The following is a 20,836-nucleotide window of genomic DNA, read 5'->3' on the forward strand; positions in this document are numbered from 1 at the left end:
TCGAACCCGGGACCTCAGGATCGTGAGCAGAACGCTCAACCACTGGACCACGGAGGCCGTTAGACTATTTAACTTTGCAGTCTCTAGTTTTTGCCAGAAACCGTGCAAATAACTCGCATCAAATGAGTTGCATTTCAGTCGACTATTTGTTATTGTAGCAGAGCTGACCGGCCATCAAGCGTTTCAATGGCTTCGCTAGGTGCACAAACACATGAATACTTACAAAAACATAGTCTTAACTTTACTCATCAACAATAGGCCATATTACATAGTGATGTATAAGTATAAAGGTATCTATTGGAAATTGCAATGGCCTCATCATCGGTCTTGACGAGAAACTTACTTATATATCTATGTGTTCCGAAGCACTGAGGAGCTTGGAACGAAAGTTATTACTCAGGGACGGTACTGAAAAGTATCGGCGTTCGAAGGACGTAAATACGATCCCGACGACCCGATTACTCTAGTCATAGAGGTGGCCAATCAGCTCGCGACACTAAACACTTCAGAACCCCGATACAGGGTCGATTAATTCTTTCAAATATTCTTCTTCTCAGACGACGCCCTGAGCCGAGGTTCGCGCCCAACTGGGCACCCTCACGCCTGTTGTCTTAATTTTGTACCGGGTGAACCCTCAGCGCTTCCTATTTGTCCGGCCAAGTAGTTAATGCCATCTGCGGCAAAACGAAAGTTATTGAATATTCATCGATCGTACCTCCAACCTACCCAAAATAATACATTCACTGTTCTTATGTAGGTCTCCCTACCTCATATTATTATTTTATGATAGGATTCACTAAACAAGTTGCTACTAAGGTAGGAACACTGAAAAAAAGAACTATCTTGCAAGTATTTATGCATAGCAAAAGTTTTGAACACGCAGTTTGCTTCAAATTTTGTCAGTCGTAAATTTTGTGTTGAACTGTCCTTGGTAATAAATAATTTTAAAAGTCGCTTTATGTCTAAACTTTCGTTTAAAATGTCTTACTTATTAATTAGACAGCTGCACAATGAAGTACGTATACATCAAAGTTATATTAGGAAAAAAAGTAGGTAGGTATTGTTCTGGTAAATTAATCAAGCTTGTAAACCAACACGTACTAAGATTTATTTGAGTAGAATTTGTAGGTACAACAAAATTTCAATTAAGTAATCTTGCAAAACGCTAGTTTGAAAATAAATCTCATTATCGTATATAGCTAATTTCCTACATGGTGTATTAATTATTCTCATTAACTCAGTTCTGAGTATTTGCTTTAGAGCTAGTGGAACAGAAAACATTTTCAATCGTTATGGCTAGTTTGATCCGCAGTTTGATAACGTACCTCGGTCAGTCCGCTCGCGACCCGCCATGCTTCCGCGGGGCTCTCTCAACCAACATATTCGCCGGTAAAGTCACATGAACTTAATTAGCGTCAACATAAAACGCACCCACAGTGAATCCAATGAATTATTGTTGCATACCTACCTGTAATCAGGCATGACGGCAAACAGTATTAGATTGCAGATTTTGGTGTGTCTACTTACTGTAGAAGCATGTGTATACAGTTTCAATATTCCAACATATGATCAAAGATATCAGAATCCGCATACAGCAGAACACCACGAAAGATGGTTAGTAGCAGCGCACAGCATGCTATGTCCGTCTTATCAGAACCACCATTGGTTATCCTGTCCAGTGTTTTTCAGTAACTCTGCTGTAAACAGTGTTAAGCAGCGTAGTGATCCGAGTGATGTGACAAGAAATCTTCATCAACTGCTACAACAAACATATAAGCCGGTACAAGATAATGTAAGGTCTGGATTAAACTTGAATCCTAATTTAGTACAGCAACCTCTAATGACAAACAATTTGCAAAACTCATGGTATCACAGCTTAATACAAAGATTACAGCATCAAATAGAGAACATAATGCATGTAAATAAGAATGGACTTTTAAAGAATGCCTTACCTATGTATAACTACAATCCTTTGAAAAAAAGCAATGATGAATTTCATTTTCCATTGGAAGATATTAAAAGAGAACTACATAGGAAACAAAAGATGACTCAGCTTCTACCTAAACTGAACAAGTACGGTAGTGACAAGAATACAATTGCTACAAGAACGCTTAATCGTAAAACAAGAGAAACTGCCACAACATCTGTACCCATTATGAACTCTGTAACACATCCAATGATAGTTCATAGCATAGCGAGTATGGTACAAAGAAAACGTGACCCAAGCGGGAAACGTCTTTTAAATTCTGTAACAGTGAAGTACACTGCTACGACTGTTCCATTTAATTTCCAAAGGGCTCGTAGAACAGAAATGTCAAAAAATATTGAAAAGAATGATAACATTTCAAAGCGCTACGAAAAGGTTTTGTCGTTAAAGCCATCGAAAATTGAGGAAGCAGGCACAACCTCTGTATGCGTTATTTCCGAGAAATACGTTGCGACTTCAATGAGCACTTTAAAATTTAGTATGATTTCAGAAAGTCCTGGAATAGCACGATTTGATTCTGAATCGTCCTTAACAGTTCCACCTTCGACCAGTTCACCAGTAAGCGAAGCAACATTCACGTCAAAAGATCGGCCAACAACAGAAATAACTCAATCAGTGTCTAAAATATTTCAGAAGGTTGAAGCACTGCAAAGACCTGTTTCTTTGCCAATACATCCGATTTATAAACATCCATATTTGGACGTGCAAGAAAAGTATTTGCAAAAACTTGATCACTTTGAACACAAATTTTATACGGTAAGTATGTACATTTTATTTGTCATAAGTGGTTTAATCATGTAGGTAGGTGCTTAGATCTTTATTATCCAAATGTTAAGTAAGTAAATAACATATCAACCGAATCAATTAGCTTCTCTAGCTTGTTATGGTTATTTAATACAACTTACGTCGATGTCAATCAATTTATTTGTTCATTATTTAAAAGTGAAATCGATGTTAAAGTACCTAACAGGTCTATTTGAATCAATTTTACTGTAGATAAATTTACTGCCTTGCCTATTGGGTTTATTTTGTCAATGATCTTGATATCATGGGTTAGTGATCTGGTGAACCACTAAGATTTGTCTGTCTTTAGTCATATGATCAATAAGCAATAAGCGTAATCACGTAGGTATGTCTCATTAGACATACCCCGGTGGGACATTTCCCACCGGGGTAAGCAGAGACTATGGAATTCCATTTGTTTCGATTTGGACTCACTTCTCTTACTTCCTCCGAATTCATGCCGGTTTAGTGTCCTTTAGAGTAGATCGTATTAATAAACCTTTGCTAAGAACATCTCCACTTTGGCCAATGCCAACCCTACACATAAGTGTAGTACTTATTACATTAGAGGAATTCGAAAACTACCTATTTGTTGGCAACAATAGGGCTAAGTTACGCTAAGTATCTATTACGCTATTAGAAGATAATTGTTCATACATGTAATTGAGATCGCAGACGTTACGTAACATAAAGCTGTGTCCACATGTGTAGATACCATCTCCAGACTGACGGTCTCCGTGGTCCAGTGGTTGAGCGTTGTGCTCACTATCCGGAGTTCCTGGGTTCGAATCCCGGAGGGGACAAATTACAAAAATCACTTTGTGGTCCCTAGTTTCGTTACAGGCTGATCACCTGATTGTCCAAAAAGTAAGATGATCCGTGCTTCGGAAGTCACGTTAAGCCTTTGGTCCCGGTTATTACTTACTGATGTAAGTACGTAGTCGTTACATGAGTCACGTCAGAGGCCTATGGCGGCTCAATAATAACCCTGACACCAGAGTTGATGGGGTTGGTAATCCATCTCACAACCCACACGATATAAGAAGACTCGATCATCATCTCCTTAGACGTTATCCTGTTTTTCACAGGGTCCGCTTACCTAACCTGAAGATTTGACAGGTAGGATATTTTTTACAGAAGCGACTGTGTATCTAACCTTCCAACCAACCAAAGCCAAGGAAAAACCTGTCCAATACATGTTAGGTCACATACCTCCGTATTTCTCGGCAACGTGGGCGAGGCAAATGATAATCATTTATGCTTTTAATCTCAAACAACACACCAAAGGAGGTACGATCCTATTGTAAGTTACAAGAAAAAAATATATTGTTGAATTTTCAGACAACGTTTACGAAACTATCGTCCATTAGTCCAGCCGATAGGCGTGAAAACGGAATAAGCTTTGTGGAGTCTGGTTTATTCTTGTACCTGATCCTGACTGCATTTTCTATGGAGGTGGATCCGAAGACAAGAACAGAAATAGAGGAGACACTCGCGTTGCCCGCTTCTGATAAGGTAAAGTAACAAAGGATGCACTTAACATACGATGTTGACGATCCGATTACTGAAGCCATAGAGGCGGACGATCAGCTCGCGACAACAAACACTTCAGGACCCCGATACCAAGTTCGTCGGCGTGGTTGTCGTTTTCTCTCTTTCAGCGCTTAACGGCTTCCGTGGTTCGGTGGCTGAGCGTTAGGCTCGCGATCCGGAGGTCCCGGGTTCGAATCCCGGTGGGAAAATAACACAAAGTAGGTACTTTGTGATCCCTAGTTTGGTTAGGACATTACCGACTGATCACCTGATTGTCCGAAAGTAAGATGATCCGTGCTTCGGACGGTACGTTAAGCCGTTGGTCCCGGTTACTACTTACTGATGTAAGAAGTGGACATGAGTCATATCAGGGGTCTTTGGCGGCTCAATAGTAACCCTGACACCAGGGTTGATGAGGTTGGTAATCCACCTCTCAACCCACACGAGAGAAGCGCTTATCGCTATCGGCACAATCGAGTCGATTGATTATTTCAATATAATCGACCTGAGCCGACGTTCACGACTAACTGAGCACTCTTAGACCTGTCGTTTAAAATTTTATATCTTTTTTTTTTTATTTTATTATGGGTGAGAGCCATTCGTCCATGCAAGTAGTTAATGGCATCTGAAACAAACCGTATAAGTACCTTAAATTGATATAAAAAATCCTTTATGATACTAATCACCAGGGGCCTGTTTAATAAAACTTACAATTGTAAATTACAATGACAATTTGATGTACATTGCGGAGTGTGTGATCACGAATATTTTGCAGTTTCATATTAGCTACGCAATAAACATCAAATTGTCGTTGTAATTTACAATTGTAAGTTTTATTAAACAGGCCCCTGATTGATTGAAGGAAGGCATACAAACACGCTTGTCATTCTAATAAGGGTGGGCAAACATTCAGTCTTTCTGTTTTTGTCTTACAAGAAACCATAATGGGGTGCCACCCCATTACTTACGTATGAAGTACCTACTAAGTATGTTCATGAATCACGTTAGGTTAGGTCGTTATCAGATCTATAAGTTAAGTACGTACCTATCTGTCTTTTCGAAGGCGTACTTACCCAACTTTTTTTGAGAGTCACATACGTACTTTTTGTCATAGTAGGTAAGTATTTACTAACCCGGAACCCGGGTAAGTACCCGGTTATTATTTGTTTTAAGTATTTGGGTGAATTTCAAAATGTCAAGTTCGGTGGCGAACTTTCATATAATTTTTTCGAACCCAATTTTTAACGAAAAAGTATTATTAAAGTTCGCCACCAAACTCGGCACATTTTGATATTCATCCATTTACTATTTACGTCATTTTATTCGTTTAGGAGAAACTGGATTTAATTCAATGGACTGTAAATATGCTGCCGAACTCAAGTGATACGCTCAAATTCCGGTGGTCATCGCGTCTGGTAGTCAACGAGACCATCCACTTGAACACTAAAGGCGCAGAAACTTTACGGCTCCATCTCGACAAATTCAACAGCAGGGAAACTTCCAACAAACTTATGCAGTACCTTAATCATTTGGTAAGATAACATAAGTGCCTATTACTTTTTTTTTGGTATTATGAATTGGAATCATGTGTTCCTTTTATTTATACCTAACAATGTGGCCTTTTCACACTCCGAATAACAAACAAACAACAAACACACCTCGAAATACAAAAAACCTCGTTTTAGACACTATACATTGACATTATTACTGTGTGACATCTGACGCCCGTACGACTGAAGACTAAAGTAAGTCCGAGGTGAGGTGAGGTAAAGGTTTACCTCAGCCGCTGGTCGGGAGCGGAGAGTTGCCGTTCTATACGTAGTACCTATTATTCCTTATTTTATGCTTTAGGTAGAAATTGATTCTGGTGGAGCTATGCGCGATACATTTGAAGAAGATGAGGTATCGGATGGTGTGCGCGCTGCCCTGTTGAGTACAGTGTATGTGCGCGCGCGCTGGCGGGCGTCCCCCACCTTGCTCAACGGCACGCGCGCCTTCCGCGACGCCGAGGGTGCGCCCGCGCGCACAGCACGCATGATCCGCATCAACGACATCGTGCAATACGCAGACTTGACCGAATGGGATGCTGAGGTATAAATACAATTATTTTTTTATTGCTATTTATTATTTTCTCGAAAATTATAATTAAGGACATGACAAACTTAACTTACTTACACTTTTTCAAGCAATATTTTTACCACTTCTAAATAATAATCAATTAGTTATCATAGGGAATATAAGCAAAAATTAAGACCAAGTACACGAAAACCGACACAATAAATATGCAGCTGTTAAGTAAGTTAGCGAATTGTATCCAGTCGGAAGCAGCGCGCGCTCTCTCCTCTTTGGAAGAGCCGTCTTCCGTGAGAATATTTTTATTATCTGACAAATCGCTCGGGTCGAACTCTGTAAATACCACGTATTTGCCAGGCCCACTCGTCACTAATCGCGTCACAGTTACTATCCATGTCGGCGCCGGCAGCGTCCGCCTTCTCAGGGACATCAATAACAATGTTTCCAAAATCGTTACTAGTGTTACAATCATTGAGTCCCGTACGAATAATAATATTATAGGAGTGTCAGCACTGTGTTTTGGAATATTGTATCCAATTTCGGTTAGAAATATAAAATGCCCGAACAGGCTAAAGCACACAATTATCAGCCTTATATTATCTTTCACGTCCAGAAGTAATGAAGTGAGTGTCAGCATTACTATGACGATAGACGGTACCACAACTATCGCCGCCGGACCCGCCGCCTCTCTCTTCATCAGAAACGTGTATTTCAGCATCGGGTACGTGCTATTGGGGCAACAGCTGTATTTTCCAGACAATCTCTCATTTGCCACATTTAACAGTTTCCATCCAGGTCCATTATTGTAGTCATCAAGAACAACAGGCTGCTTTTGGTAGAAGGTGTAATTTACCTGTTCTCCTGTATGCATCCATGACCCGAAATACATGGTGCAATTTTGAACATCATACGGCCATCGTCGCAACGAGATTCTGCATATGCCGGAATGCGCGAGGTGCGGCACACATGTCACCACCCCATCATTTGCCACCAGACAAGTCGTGTAAATACTGTCCGACTGGTATAAGGATGCATCTGCGTTAAATAAAGCCATTCTTGGCGTCCAAATTTCGTGGCTTTCTATTTGGATTTCTTTGATATCGCCGTAATTGGAGGGCGTCCACGATAAAAATTCGTCCTTCCATGTCATAGCCACCCAACTGTGTACTGTAAATGTTTCTTCCAAAGAATCGAAGCTTATGTATTTCAGTGCAAAGCGAACCTTGACTTGTATTGATGTTTTATGATCCTTAACCGGACGGTAGTCTGATTTGTAAGCACATAGGAGGTCTTGGTGTAATTTTCCTTCATCGTGGAGAGTTTGCTCGCGGTCAGCGGGACAGTCGCCACCAATGACACTGGCTACGATCAGCGCCCACAATGGAATCAACGCGCCTAGCTTAGTGCACATGTCGTTCAATACTGTGCAATGTTCGTTGTAGAATTGAATGGGGCCTGTTGCGCTTGGCTGGTCAGTAAATTCAATACGCCTAGCCGCCCCCAAAGATAACGCTTATGATACAGAACAAATGATGGTGTCGTGTCGTGTAATTTGATGCCGCTATTGTCATAATTGTAATATCGTAGTGTTTCTGTCGATCATTACCCTTAGGCTTGTTTTACATGATTTTGCAGGCGGTAGAGATTCAGTACTCGACGCCTGGTTTAAGTCTATTGGTTCTGGTGCCTCGCGGGCCGTCGCTGCGAGCTTTAGCGGGATACATGTCCACCGCCGGCCTCCGACCCGTGTTCAACAAGATGCATTCCATGAGGGTGGCTATCACTTTACCCATCTACACTCTACGCATGACGTTGCTGCTGCCTAACAAACTTCAAGCTGTAAGAAACTATACTTAATTATTGTTTTAAATAGGTATCTTGGTAGGTATTACACTCGTAACGAGGACTGTTTGCGATATAAGACCATAATAATGTGTTATCTTAATTCTCGTAATTTTAATTTAGGTAGTAGGTAGGTACCTACATTAACGTCCCTTCTGTATGACGGATTCGTTATTTCTCTAACAAAATGGTGATTTAGTCTTTCTATCTTTAATTCTTTATTGGTGCAATCATGTGTACAAAGGTTCTTATCTCTGGAATCGAGCCTGTTGGAGCTTGAATTTACTCGCTAGCCTCAACCACTAGATCAAGGAGGCAGGGTTAATGAAAGGAGGAAGTTGAGTTTATAAGTATTCGCTATTTATTTGTATTTTTGTATGTCGACTTTAGATGGGCATTTCACGAGTGCTCGAGATAAACAACGACACAGCTCCGACGGACCTGCGATTGTCGCATGCGGTGCAACGGCTCATGTTTTGGGCGGAAGCTGGACGGAACGCGTTCAAAGATGACGGTAAAATCATAAAATAAGTACCTTGCTTAGATAAACAAGATAAATAACCTACCTATATGTCGGCAAGCCGTAGAAATCGAATTGAATACCTGAGAGATTTCGTCTTTTTTGTACCGAAATAGATACGCTATAGTGAAAACTCACGGCGGCTTTAATCGGTATTGGGGTAAGCAGATCTACAAATCGTAAAACTGAAATTTTAGAAACAAATTTTCAGAAGCGGATAGAAATTTTGAGCATAATAGTAACAAAGTTAATGTTTTGCCCCAGGTATCGAATGGGACGATCCACCTGAGATGGAGCTAATGGTGGACAGGCCGTACCTATTCTTCGTACGCTGGCACAACGTCACAATTATGAACGGCAATTTTGTTTTATAATGTCTTTTAACTTAGATATTTACTGACTAATACATAAGTAATCAATACATCCACTGTTGTTTTACTCTTACATACACACATAAACTCACGCTTATAGTCTTTAAAGGGGTGGGCAGAGAGACGAGCGATAACTTCTAGCGAGTTTTGATAACGCGACTTCTTGCCAAGTAAGTAGTTAATGCCATCTGCGGAAATCTACAATAAGTCACGTCAAAAAAAATGATGACGCGATATTCTAAACTGGAAATACTTAGTGATTGTTTTACTCATGTAGAGTCAAACGGGGTGCACTGTAGCTTACCTATTATTTAGAATAGGAAGTTTTATCTCAATTTAAACGAAGACACCTACCGATCTTTGAAGCAAAAAAATAAAAGATTACTTGGCACCGTTTTAGTTTCTGCTGCAACACGCAATTCGTAATATGAAATGTGCCAAGTTTTGAATCGATCAGTTTTGTTACGATGGAGTCTGTGGATGAAACATAGTAGGTAGGTTAGGTATAAGGTAGGTATCTAAGTACCTACTCAATTATAAACACCAAGGCTTTCTTAATTATAATATTTAATTTAGATGGATATTTTTATTATATTCTACATCATCCTTACAAACATCTGGCAAGATTGAAACAAGCTACCGACTATATGTTACCTACTTACACGTTCAAATCTTTACGAAGTTTGAGGAAAAGATTGTTTGTATACGTACCCACTGATTAAATTCCTTTATCTAGGATTATAAATATAGTACCTACATATATACCTATGTTTATGCGTACGATAATAACTGGCAAAAGCGATAGGGTATTACTTGTCTTATTTTAAACATAATTTTAAGCAGTTCTCTGAAAGACACAGAAACAGCCATGTATTGTATGGGTTGCGATGGGTGTAATACCTAACTACCACGAACTTTTTATTCCCTGCTGCGAAGGAGGAGGTAGGGGAAAGGTGTGCAAAATGATCCCTCTAGAGAAAGGTGTGAAAATAATCTCTCGGGAGAATGCTTACTATATCGAAAATATGAAAGTAAGAGCCAACGTTAAAGGTTGTTTGGATAAGTCATTTAAGTTCTAGTGTACTACCATTCTATTATTTTTTTGGTTGCTATATTTTCAGTTTTATTAAAGAAGGATCATTTTATAGACTTGGGTGTACAAAGCGATCCCTGTAGTAGAGTCAAAATGATTAAAATATTTAAAAATAAATTTAGTTATTTAGTTTTAATTAAATCTCAAACGCAGCGTGGGGGTGTTCTTTAAAATCCTACAATTAAATTGCCTATTCTTTAAATCCTAACAATACTTTCCATAGGTTTAATTCACATGTATGCAAAGTATGTATTTGGGATATGCATATACATATAGAGCGAACCGATTTGGTTTCGTAGTGATTCTAACCCCTTATACCTTATATATCGTATAAAGCAAAGCAATATACTTATTATTATTCTCTATGATATGATGATAGATAATAGACCCGAATTCTACTCATTTCAGTCATGATTAATAGGTAGGCATGTTATATACCTACATATTATTATATAATTTTATAATAATTTGGGCAGGTACCTATACACATTTACGTACCTACATATACGTACGTTCATACATATTTACGTGACTAAGCTCATTATATTGAATAAATATATAGAGGTTAATTATGGTATTAATTATTTATATTAAAATATATGCATATTTTTATACATTTTTATAATATTCTTCTGAATTTTAAAGACGTGGGTGCTCTGTCTACTTGTGATGGATGTACCTGACTAACCCAATTGGAAATGTAGTCGTGAGCTGCTTATGTAGTTATTCCTTCTAAGAATAACTGTACTAAACTTATAATGGATATTATCACAAGAGCATTAAATAAATGTACATAATTTTACCTTGTCTCGTCTTTACCTATATTGTATTGTATTGCCTGAAATATTTTTATCTGCCATTGGACATCACAACTTATAGGCGCTCGCTAGTTCGAGTATCTATTCATGTTCAGATTTCTTTTTGCCGGTCACGTACAAAGTATGTTCATTAAAAACCTACTCGGAAAAATGCGAAAAATAAACAACAATGTTCTGTGATATACCTTTAGCGTTAGGAGTAGGTATTCGCTAATATAGTGCGACGTGGACGGCGGGTGGAAATAAAATTCCGTTATAACGTTCACACACTAAACGTTTATTGCACACGATACAAGACACGGCACAATAGACAAAAGCACAGAAGGAAAGTAAGAGAACAACTAGAAGAGTAAAGCACAGAAAGATAGACAAGCATAAAATATTACGAGCGTAAGCGCGAGAGATCTACGTTGCATACAAAGCGTCATGCACATTCGACAGCGGTGTAGCATAGACTGGTTCGCAGCGGCGGCCGGCGCGCGCGCGCCGCGCTCCAAGTGGAAGGAGGCGGTACGCGGCGCGCGGGCGGCGCGCAACCTGCCTAACTAGTTTAGCGCGCGGCGCGTAAATATCTAATAACAAAACTCGGTACGCTTGTCTGTTCGTAAACTGATTTTGTACATATCTAAATTATTATTTTAACTTTTACTTTATAATTTTGATGTTTTACAATAACTTTAACATATCGTTTATTTAAATAAAACTATATATATATTTTATTATTTCTATTTATACACTGTATAATATATATGTATATGTTTGTTTTAACAATTCTAATATATTAATTTATATAAACAAATATAAAATGCAAGGACACATGCTGTATACTAGAATTCCAGTTATTCCAGACAAAGGACAGATTTGGAATTCCATACCTTTCATGTGGGATTGTGAAATCGCCACATCACCCCCCTCCAGAGACCTTCCTAAGGGCGATAATAGTCGGGGAACCTTACCCTACGGCCTGATCGAGTCCTGATAATGTTTTCTTCGGTGTTGGAGGATTGTGTGTCAGTGTGTGTGTATGAATGTGTGTGAGGTATGTATGGTGTATCTGCCTCGGTATCAGTGGTGCGCAGTATATAGGCCGGCTTAATACGGTCTATGGATACCGTCACCTTTTTACCTCTGACCATAATTTTTAAAACTTTTGGTCCTCGCTCGACAACCTCGTGAGGTCCTGAGTAAGCAGGCTTCAGTGATCCGCCTACAGTGTCATCCCGCAGGAAGACATGGGAAGCTGTAGACAAGTCTTTAAACACAAATGTTGACCGATTGTTGTCGTGCCGTGAACCTGGTGTAGGCTTCAACTCCCTGACGAATTGACGTAGGCGAGACAGGTAGTCGGTCACATCTATGGTGTCCATGGGCTGTGAGCTGAAAAATTCTCCGGGGAGACGAAGAGGCTCGCCGTAGAGCAATTCCGCTGATGAGGCCTTCAAGTCTTCCTTGAAGGAACTGCGAATGCCTAACAGGACCAAAGGGAGCGTCTCAACCCAACTCTCGCTAGCGTGGCAAACTATAGCAGCCTTCAGTTGCCTGTGGAACCTCTCGACGAGGCCGTTGCAGGCCGGGTGATACGCTGTAGTTCGCCTGTGCTGAAAGCCTACCATTTGTGACAGGTATTTGAACAGGGAAGACTCAAATTGACGCCCGCGATCCGACACGATGTCTGTGGGACAGCCGAAGCGTGAAATCCACCCACTCAATAAGGCCTTAGCCACTGTCTCGGCTGTCATGTCAGTCAATGGTATCGCCTCAGGCCATCGTGTAAAACGATCGACGGCGGTGAGACAATAGCGATATCCTTGGGATAATGGCAAGGGACCGACCAAGTCAATATGGATGAAGGAGAATCGCGCCTGAGGTAATTTGAAATTGCCGAGCTTTGAGTGGACGTGTCTATTGATCTTAGAACGCTGGCATGCCAGACAGGTACGTACCCACTCACGACAGTCCTTCCTAACGCCAGGCCATACGTACCGTTCGGCGACAAGTCTGGCAGTAGCATTTGAGCCGGGGTGGCTCAGGGTATGCAGACTCTCGAAGACCTGACGCCTAAACTCCTTCGTGACGAAAGGTCGTGGTACGCGTTCCTGCACGTCACAATATAACTCCACGTGAGTACCTGGCAGCCTTACTTTTCGCAATTGTAAGGAGGAACAATTGCTCTCCAGTAGTTCCTTCAGCTCGCAGTCCTCCCGCTGTGATATCGCAAGATTCTCCAGGTTAATGGGTTGCGTTATCTCGTCGACGCGAGACAGGGTGTCGGCAACCACGTTATCCTTACCCGAAATGTGCCTAATATCGGTGGTGAACTGCGAGATCAGGTCAAAATGACGAAACTGTCTAGGTGAGCAATTGTCCTTCCTTGTGTGGAAGCTGAAGGTGAGAGGCTTGTGGTCCGTATAGATCACGAAGTCTCTCGCCTCAAGCATGTGGCGAAAATATTTAACGCTCTCATAAATAGCGAGTAACTCGCGGTCGTAAGCTGAATATTTCTGCTGAGAGGGGCCCAACTTCCGCGAAAAGAATGCCAAGGGCTGCCAATCCTTACCTTTCAACTGCTGCAAAACGGCTCCGATACCTTTATCCGAAGCATCGGTGACCAGTGCAAGCTTGGAGTCACACTCAGGGTGAGCTAGCATGGCAGCCTGACTTAGGCCATCCTTACAAGCCTGGAAGGCTTCATGCTCACATGAGGTGAAATTCACTGGTTGTGATCCTTTGACCGACCCAGTCAGCAGCTCGTTGAGGGGTGCCTGGTGTTTAGCAGCATCTGGGATGAACCTGCGATAAAAATTCACCATTCCCAGGAACCTACGTAACTCCCGTACGGTTTTCGGGGTAGGGAAGTCCTGGATAGCGGCAACCTTCGACGTTAAGGGCTTAGTTCCTTCCGCAGAAATAGTGTAACCCAGGAAAGTTACAGTGGGAACGCCAAATACACACTTCGCCGTATTGATCACCATGCCGTACTCCTGCAGCCTGGTGAAGACCTGTCGCAGGTGCTGCTCGTGCGTCTCCTGGTCTCTGGAAAATATTAAAAAGTCATCCAGGTAGGCGTAGGTAAAGTCCAGTCCACGGAGCATCTCATCCACGAAGCGCTGGAACGTCTGTCCGGCATTACGAAGTCCGAACGTCATGAACGGAAATTCGTAAAGGCCGAACGGTGTCGTAATGGCGGTCTTCTGGATGTCATTCGGATTCACGGGGATCTGGTTGTACGCCTTGACCAAATCGATAGTGGAGAACACGTTACAACCTGCGAGGCTGTGGGAGAAGTCGTGAATATGGCGAATTGGGTACTTATCTGGCACCGTCCTGGCGTTCAGCATGCGATAGTCACCGCAAGGACGCCACCCATTGTCCTTTTTAGGGGCCAGGTGTAGTGGGGACGACCATGGCGACTCAGATGGTCGGCAGGTACCACTTTGTAACATCGCCTCAAACTCAGCCTTCGCAATCTTCAGCTTGTCAGGAGCCAACCTGCGAGGGGTACAAGATACCGGGGGACCAGGTGTAGTGCGTATGTGGTGTTGTGTACTGTGAGTAGGTGTGCGTTGTATACCAGATGGGCGAGTGATGTCGGGGAACTTAGCAAGTATGTTGTGGTATGTAGTGTTTCCCGATATGACCTTCACTGAAGAAACATTATCAGAAAACTTCGCAAGCAAAGCCGGGGTCGCGACAGTAGTATTGCTATCGATTAACCGCTGATTGCGAACATCCACAATAAGATTATAATGCGATAAAAAGTCCACTCCTATTATCGCCTTAGTTACATCGGCCACAATAAATCGCCAAGCGTAGTCGCGGCGCAAGCCTATATTGAGCACTAAATGTGCATATCCATACGTATGTATAGTCGAACCGTTTGCCGCACATAACTCGTAATTCGTTTTATGACGACGTTCTTTCAACGCGGAACGGGGAAATACACACAAATCACTGCCAGTGTCCACCAAAAACTGCATTTTAGTCCGTTGGTCCGTTACGAACAGGCGACCGGTACCTGGGCAATCGTCAGCCGCCATTATCGACTGCCTCGGTCGTTTCCCGCGTAGTCACACGGTTTCACGCACCTGTGCGCCTTCGGCCCGTACTTGCTGTGATAGAAGCAGACTGGATGCTTCCTGTAGTTGGACTGCGACCGGGTTGATGACGAACGCCTGCGATTCCGGCTCCGGCTACTGGATCTATCACTGGGACGCGATAAACGGTCTACCTTCGTCTGTAAAGAACAAACGAGACGCGTAAGCTCCGCTATCTGGCCGCTCATCGAGGTGGACGAGTCATCCGATGTACTGGCTCGCGATGTTGATGCTACTTGCGGGGTAGGTTGCACGACGTCGATGATAGTGTCCGCTAATTCCGCTACCTCGTCCAACGGCTTCTTTACCTGCGACGCTATAATCGACTGCACGCTGGTGGGGAGCCGACTAGCCCAGATGGTCCGCATGAATCCCTCGGGAACCTCTGGTCCGGCAAGCTGTTTGAGATGTCGCAGGAACTGGGAAGGTTTTCTATCTCCTAACTCCTCGCGGGTCAACAGCTGCATGACCTTCTTCTCCCGGGATGCCGAAAGACGTTTAATCAATTCCGTCTTAAGACGGGTATACTTATTGGTCATGTCCGGATCAGCCACTATGTCCTCGACCTCTGCAGCGTATAACGGGTCGAGACTACCTAATGTGTAGTGGAATTTGGTCGACTCCGTGGTGATATTTGCCAGCACGAACTGGCTCTCTAGCTGCGCGAACCATAAGCTCGGTTTTTGTGGGTAGAAGGGCGGTACGCGCACTCCGACGCGGTTAACTTCGCCCGACGTCCGCTGCTCACACTCAAAAAATCTGCCATCAGCGCTGCCTCCTGCAGCGTCGGTATCTGCACTCCTCCTCGGTTCACTCATGGCGTGAATGTTTGGTGGTCACCAATTTAGCGTTAGGAGTAGGTATTCGCTAATATAGTGCGACGTGGACGGCGGGTGGAAATAAAATTCCGTTATAACGTTCACACACTAAACGTTTATTGCACACGATACAAGACACGGCACAATAGACAAAAGCACAGAAGGAAAGTAAGAGAACAACTAGAAGAGTAAAGCACAGAAAGATAGACAAGCATAAAATATTACGAGCGTAAGCGCGAGAGATCTACGTTGCATACAAAGCGTCATGCACATTCGACAGCGGTGTAGCATAGACTGGTTCGCAGCGGCGGCCGGCGCGCGCGCGCCGCGCTCCAAGTGGAAGGAGGCGGTACGCGGCGCGCGGGCGGCGCGCAACCTGCCTAACTAGTTTAGCGCGCGGCGCGTAAATATCTAATAACAAAACTCGGTACGCTTGTCTGTTCGTAAACTGATTTTGTACATATCTAAATTATTATTTTAACTTTTACTTTATAATTTTGATGTTTTACAATAACTTTAACATATCGTTTATTTAAATAAAACTATATATATATTTTATTATTTCTATTTATACACTGTATAATATATATGTATATGTTTGTTTTAACAATTCTAATATATTAATTTATATAAACAAATATAAAATGCAAGGACACATGCTGTATACTAGAATTCCAGTTATTCCAGACAAAGGACAGATTTGGAATTCCATACCTTTCATGTGGGATTGTGAAATCGCCACATACCTTCCAATAACAAAGTAATAACTATACATAGTAAAATGAAAGTATGTCCACTGTATATTAGGCGATTCTCCAAAAAGCCTAGGCGAAAACATATTGAGTCGCTAGTAATACCTACCTGTATACCAAGAACGAAAATCTGTATTAAATGGGAAAATTAGGAGACTTCAGTGTAACATACTTATTTTCCAATGTTTGAAGCTATTTATTTTAAGAAACAATTAATAGCTATCTAGTTCACTCTTAACAGACATCTTATCACCATTTCATAAAATGTTTTTAAATAAATAAAAGCCAATAAAAATTAAAACGAAATAAGTTACAAATATATATTATGAGAAAAACATAAATATTTAAATGTATAAAAATATTTTACGTGAAGAAACAATTCTAAAATATCTTACTTTAGGCTTACATTTTTAAAAAAGTGCGTGGGTGTCGTAAATTGTTAAGAAGTCAGTTCCTCATTTCTCTTACAGTTACATTAGACTAGTTGTGAATACTTCATGTGTATTTTGGAATACTGCTTCCTGCAAATAAGAAAAAAATGAAATTAAAAATAGATATGAAAATAGCATAGCTGTATACCAGTCCTTGTGGGAAAATAAATTAAACGAACTATCATTAGAGAGCCTATAACTAATCATAATGGTATACTCAATAATAGATTAGTATTATGTTATGCAGATATTTATTAGGATAGAAATTTATTAAGTGAAATTACAATTTAACACTGTTTCTTGACACGGTCGTTATAAATACTCGTTGACTAGTACCATAACATTATAATACATAACAGTTAGCCCATTTGGTCAAACATGTGGACATCATAATTATTATTATCCATATCTTACATCAAGCTACACTAAATGCCTATAGGATTTAGAAAGAGCAATGTCTTTATCATGATTGAACTTCACACAGTTCCAACATTGAGACTAGAGTAATGCATTATTCAAATGTATTATTCATAATTTTGCACAGACATTTTCCTTGAGCAAATGGGCTAAGTATCGAACTAAGCTAGCAATGTAGGTATGCGGATGTACAATGTAAGCTTGAACAACTTTCATTAAGTTAAACATTATATCAGTGACTAAGTATCTTACTAATCACACACAATTTGTCATTTAATTAGTATATATGTCAATAAAATTTTAACAGTGTAATAATAGGTACAATATATTGAAATGATGTGGCGAATGCAATTTTTACACAAGCAATTGGTACCTATTATATAAAATTGGACATTGCAAATATTTTTCCTAAATAACATTAATGAACCTCTCCATTCACATCTAAAATACAAAACAACTAGCATAACTTCTTATGACACTAAAATTAATCTTAAGTGTATCAATATTGATTAAAACAAATAAAATACTAGAGTTAAGCTTTGTCCAGCGACTTCTACATGACGGCATCAACAAACATCATTTTTAATTTACCACCAATCCGTAGTATTATATAGTTTATGTTACTGAAGGTGGAACAATTGCTTATTGTAATGGTGGAATCAATTTACCCAGAAACTATGAAACTAGACTAAGGATGTCCTTGTAACATCTAGCATTCTAGTAGTCCAGTTTCTAATTCTTACACTTTTTATACAATCTTATCTATCTCATAAGTTTTGTTTGGTCATTAACTAGACATTGCTATGCTAAAATAGACACAAATAAAGACACATTTTCTTGTGGTTGGCTGATTTACATTGGTTTCTTATAAAGTGCATTATATACCTAATGTATTTGCACTAATATTCATGGAGAGCAATTTGCATATCACTTGAAAAAGAGAAGTTAATTAATACACATTTATAAGCCTATTTAAAAATAATTAAATAATTTGGACTAATTCTATCAATGAAATAAAAACATAATAGTGATCCACAATTATTGATATTGAATGAGATCACTTTGCACAGAGTTACTAATTGAATTTATTAGGCATGGAATGTTCACACCTCAAATGTAATTTCATCCTTATACACTTTCCAACCAGCTTTTATTAAGTTTGGTAATAAAAATGACATAATTGTAGACGATAGGTACAATACATTCATTGCATTATTTAACAGTAACAACATTTTAAATATGTTTACACTAATTCACAAAATTTGTTATAGCATGTGAATAGGCATTTGAAAGTTCAACATTGTGACTTTCCGTTCTAAAAAGCAAAGTTTGTTCTTGTCTAAAACATTTGGGATAATTTGTTAATTGACTTATTGATTGAAGAAATAAAAAATGCAAGTTTATTTATTTAAATTATTATATAGTAGCTAAGAGGCCTCTTTTAAATAGGGGTGCAAATAATAATTAGGAATTTTTATTTCTTTATTTACATGAAACAGCTAGGGCAATTCTTCAATATTTACCTACTTTGATAATCCCGTTATATTGAGTCCATGAAACAAATGACAACATGAATATAATTAGACACTTTACAGTAAAATAATCAATAACTGTGTACCAAAGCCCATCTCCACCGTCTTAAGACTAAAAAGTGCTCTTACTTAATTGGTGTTATAGAATGGCTCATTTTAAACACCACACATAGTGACAAGCTATCATGTAATAATTAATGCCCAATTAGCTCTGCTGAGTATAATGCAGTGTAAGGTGTTACATAATATTTCACTTTATCTTAGCACATAGGTATACCTTGCTATCAGTACATGATTACTGTGGCCAGTTTATAACTTTTCATGAAGGAATCCTATCTAATTTAGATTAGATACTGACAAATTAGAGTAACACAAGAAAACTAATGTAACTCGATAATACTTAGTATCTTTTTTACAATAAGCAACAATTATTAAACTAAAATATGGTCTTGATTCATAACCAAGACATTATTAATTAATTGTGATGCAAAGGCGGAAATGAATCAATTACTCTTATTATTTGAAGAAAATTATTTAAATAAGTAGGAAGTTTTAACTATCTATGTAATGTAAGATAGTTCCTGTTGAATCTGATTTGTGTTTGTAGGTATCATCTACAAAGTGTATTAATGAGAAATTCCATAGTTAACCCCACCTGTGTTGAGGCCTGTATTTTCGGAGGCGCCGGGCGGCGGCGGCATAGCGATGGGCGGCGCCTGCTCGCCCGTCTTCCGGCCTTCACCACTCGGCTGCACCGTCACCGCCTGTACGCCTTCGGAATCGTCGCGCTCGAGTGTGTGATAGTCGCCAGACTCTTCAGGTGGACGAGGCTTGCATTTGCCGCAGCAGCAGTTGCAGCAACAACACAGACAGCAGCAGAAGTAGCACCCGGTCAGAATGCCGCATACAACGAACAGCGCCTTGCACCAAGTGCTCGTCACCACGAAATAGGCGTTAACGTTCTCTTCCCCGAATTGTTCGGCTATGTAGAGCCCTAGGGAGCCATAATTGTCGTAAATGTTCCTTTTTGTGGCGTCGCTGAGTATTGTGTGGGCTCGGTTCACCTCTTTGAATTTCTCTGAGGCTTCTGGATTGTTAGGATTTTTATCGGGATGGTATTTTAACGCCAATTTCCGATAGCTTTTCTTGACTTCGTCTTGTGTTGCAGTTTTGGGGACTTGAAGTATTTGGTAGAGACTGTCTCCTGCTGTTGATAGTTTCCTCTTGTCCATGGTTGTATATTGAATATCCTAACAAACAATAAACACTTTGTATTACTGCAAAACTATTGAAATACGAATTTTCCTAGTTCTACAAAAATCCAAGCAAGACAAGACACATACATAGGATTGACAGTGTGGCCAACAGGATTATTAAAAAAACTGCTGCGCTGCATTCAGCAGTATTATGCAGTATTCGCACAAGACATATATATCATTATTTTATATTTATTTTCTTAATTCGTAAATATTATGAATATAATGTTAAATCTAAATCGATTTAAAATTTCAGAATTTGCAGAATATTTCAAATGTTCACGTTCACACTCATCGTTCATAAATAATATTGACAGAGATCAGAGAGCCATTAACAAAGACCTTGTATAGAATAGACGGATAATATTTTAGAGTGACGATCAAACTATCACAGCTCTCTTTCTTCCCTATGGCAACAATCTCTGTGGAAAAAAGAAACAAACATAGACAAACACCGCTGTCTAGAACGTCAGTGTTTACCGTTTTGAGATGTTGTGGTAGTCAGCTGGATACCAA

The 20,836-nt window shown here is 40.1% G+C and overlaps 3 protein-coding genes across 3 annotated transcripts; 1 reads left to right on the top strand and 2 right to left on the bottom strand.

Annotated features, from left to right (window-relative positions):
* The first annotated feature begins 1,078 nt into the window (after positions 1 to 1,078).
* On the top strand, positions 1,079 to 9,137 carry LOC126381821 (uncharacterized). The gene is made up of 7 exons (XM_050031317.1): positions 1,079 to 2,743; positions 4,112 to 4,285; positions 5,635 to 5,835; positions 6,155 to 6,394; positions 8,012 to 8,215; positions 8,609 to 8,732; positions 9,003 to 9,137. The coding sequence occupies exons 1-7, from the start codon at positions 1,481 to 1,483 to the stop codon at positions 9,110 to 9,112; spliced, it is 2,316 nt and encodes a 771-aa protein (XP_049887274.1). The 5' UTR covers positions 1,079 to 1,480; the 3' UTR covers positions 9,113 to 9,137.
* Positions 6,407 to 7,830, bottom strand: LOC126381833 (neuronal acetylcholine receptor subunit alpha-5-like). Its single transcript, XM_050031343.1, has one exon. It carries the CDS (start codon positions 7,785 to 7,787, stop codon positions 6,522 to 6,524), a length of 1,266 nt encoding a protein of 421 aa, XP_049887300.1. The 5' UTR covers positions 7,788 to 7,830; the 3' UTR covers positions 6,407 to 6,521.
* Positions 9,138 to 16,990: 7,853 nt separating the features above from the next.
* On the bottom strand, positions 16,991 to 20,431 carry LOC126381841 (dnaJ homolog subfamily C member 5). The gene is made up of 2 exons (XM_050031352.1): positions 19,720 to 20,431; positions 16,991 to 17,205 (listed from the first exon to the last, which is right to left on the bottom strand). The coding sequence occupies exons 1-2, from the start codon at positions 20,294 to 20,296 to the stop codon at positions 17,180 to 17,182; spliced, it is 603 nt and encodes a 200-aa protein (XP_049887309.1). The 5' UTR covers positions 20,297 to 20,431; the 3' UTR covers positions 16,991 to 17,179.
* Between the last annotated feature and the right edge of the window lie 405 nt (positions 20,432 to 20,836).

This window comes from Pectinophora gossypiella, chromosome 3 (assembly GCF_024362695.1).
Source record: "Pectinophora gossypiella chromosome 3, ilPecGoss1.1, whole genome shotgun sequence".
Lineage (NCBI taxonomy): Eukaryota > Metazoa > Arthropoda > Insecta > Lepidoptera > Gelechiidae > Pectinophora > Pectinophora gossypiella.

What these genes read in the sequence shown, in the direction of transcription:
- LOC126381821 (XM_050031317.1), top strand. Translation starts at nt 1,481, where the DNA reads ATGACGGCAAACAGTATTAGATTGCAGATTTTGGTGTGTCTACTTACT. An exon ending in CGTTGCCCGCTTCTGATAAG is followed by an intron (nt 4,286 to 5,634) that starts GTAAAGTAACAA and finishes TTATTCGTTTAG; the next exon opens with GAGAAACTGGATTTAATTCA. An exon ending in TGCCTAACAAACTTCAAGCT is followed by an intron (nt 8,216 to 8,608) that starts GTAAGAAACTAT and finishes TGTCGACTTTAG; the next exon opens with ATGGGCATTTCACGAGTGCT.
- LOC126381833 (XM_050031343.1), bottom strand. Translation starts at nt 7,787, where the DNA reads ATGTGCACTAAGCTAGGCGCGTTGATTCCATTGTGGGCGCTGATCGTA.
- LOC126381841 (XM_050031352.1), bottom strand. Translation starts at nt 20,296, where the DNA reads ATGGACAAGAGGAAACTATCAACAGCAGGAGACAGTCTCTACCAAATA. An exon ending in AAATACAGGCCTCAACACAG is followed by an intron (nt 17,206 to 19,719) that starts GTGGGGTTAACT and finishes TCTTATTTGCAG; the next exon opens with GAAGCAGTATTCCAAAATAC.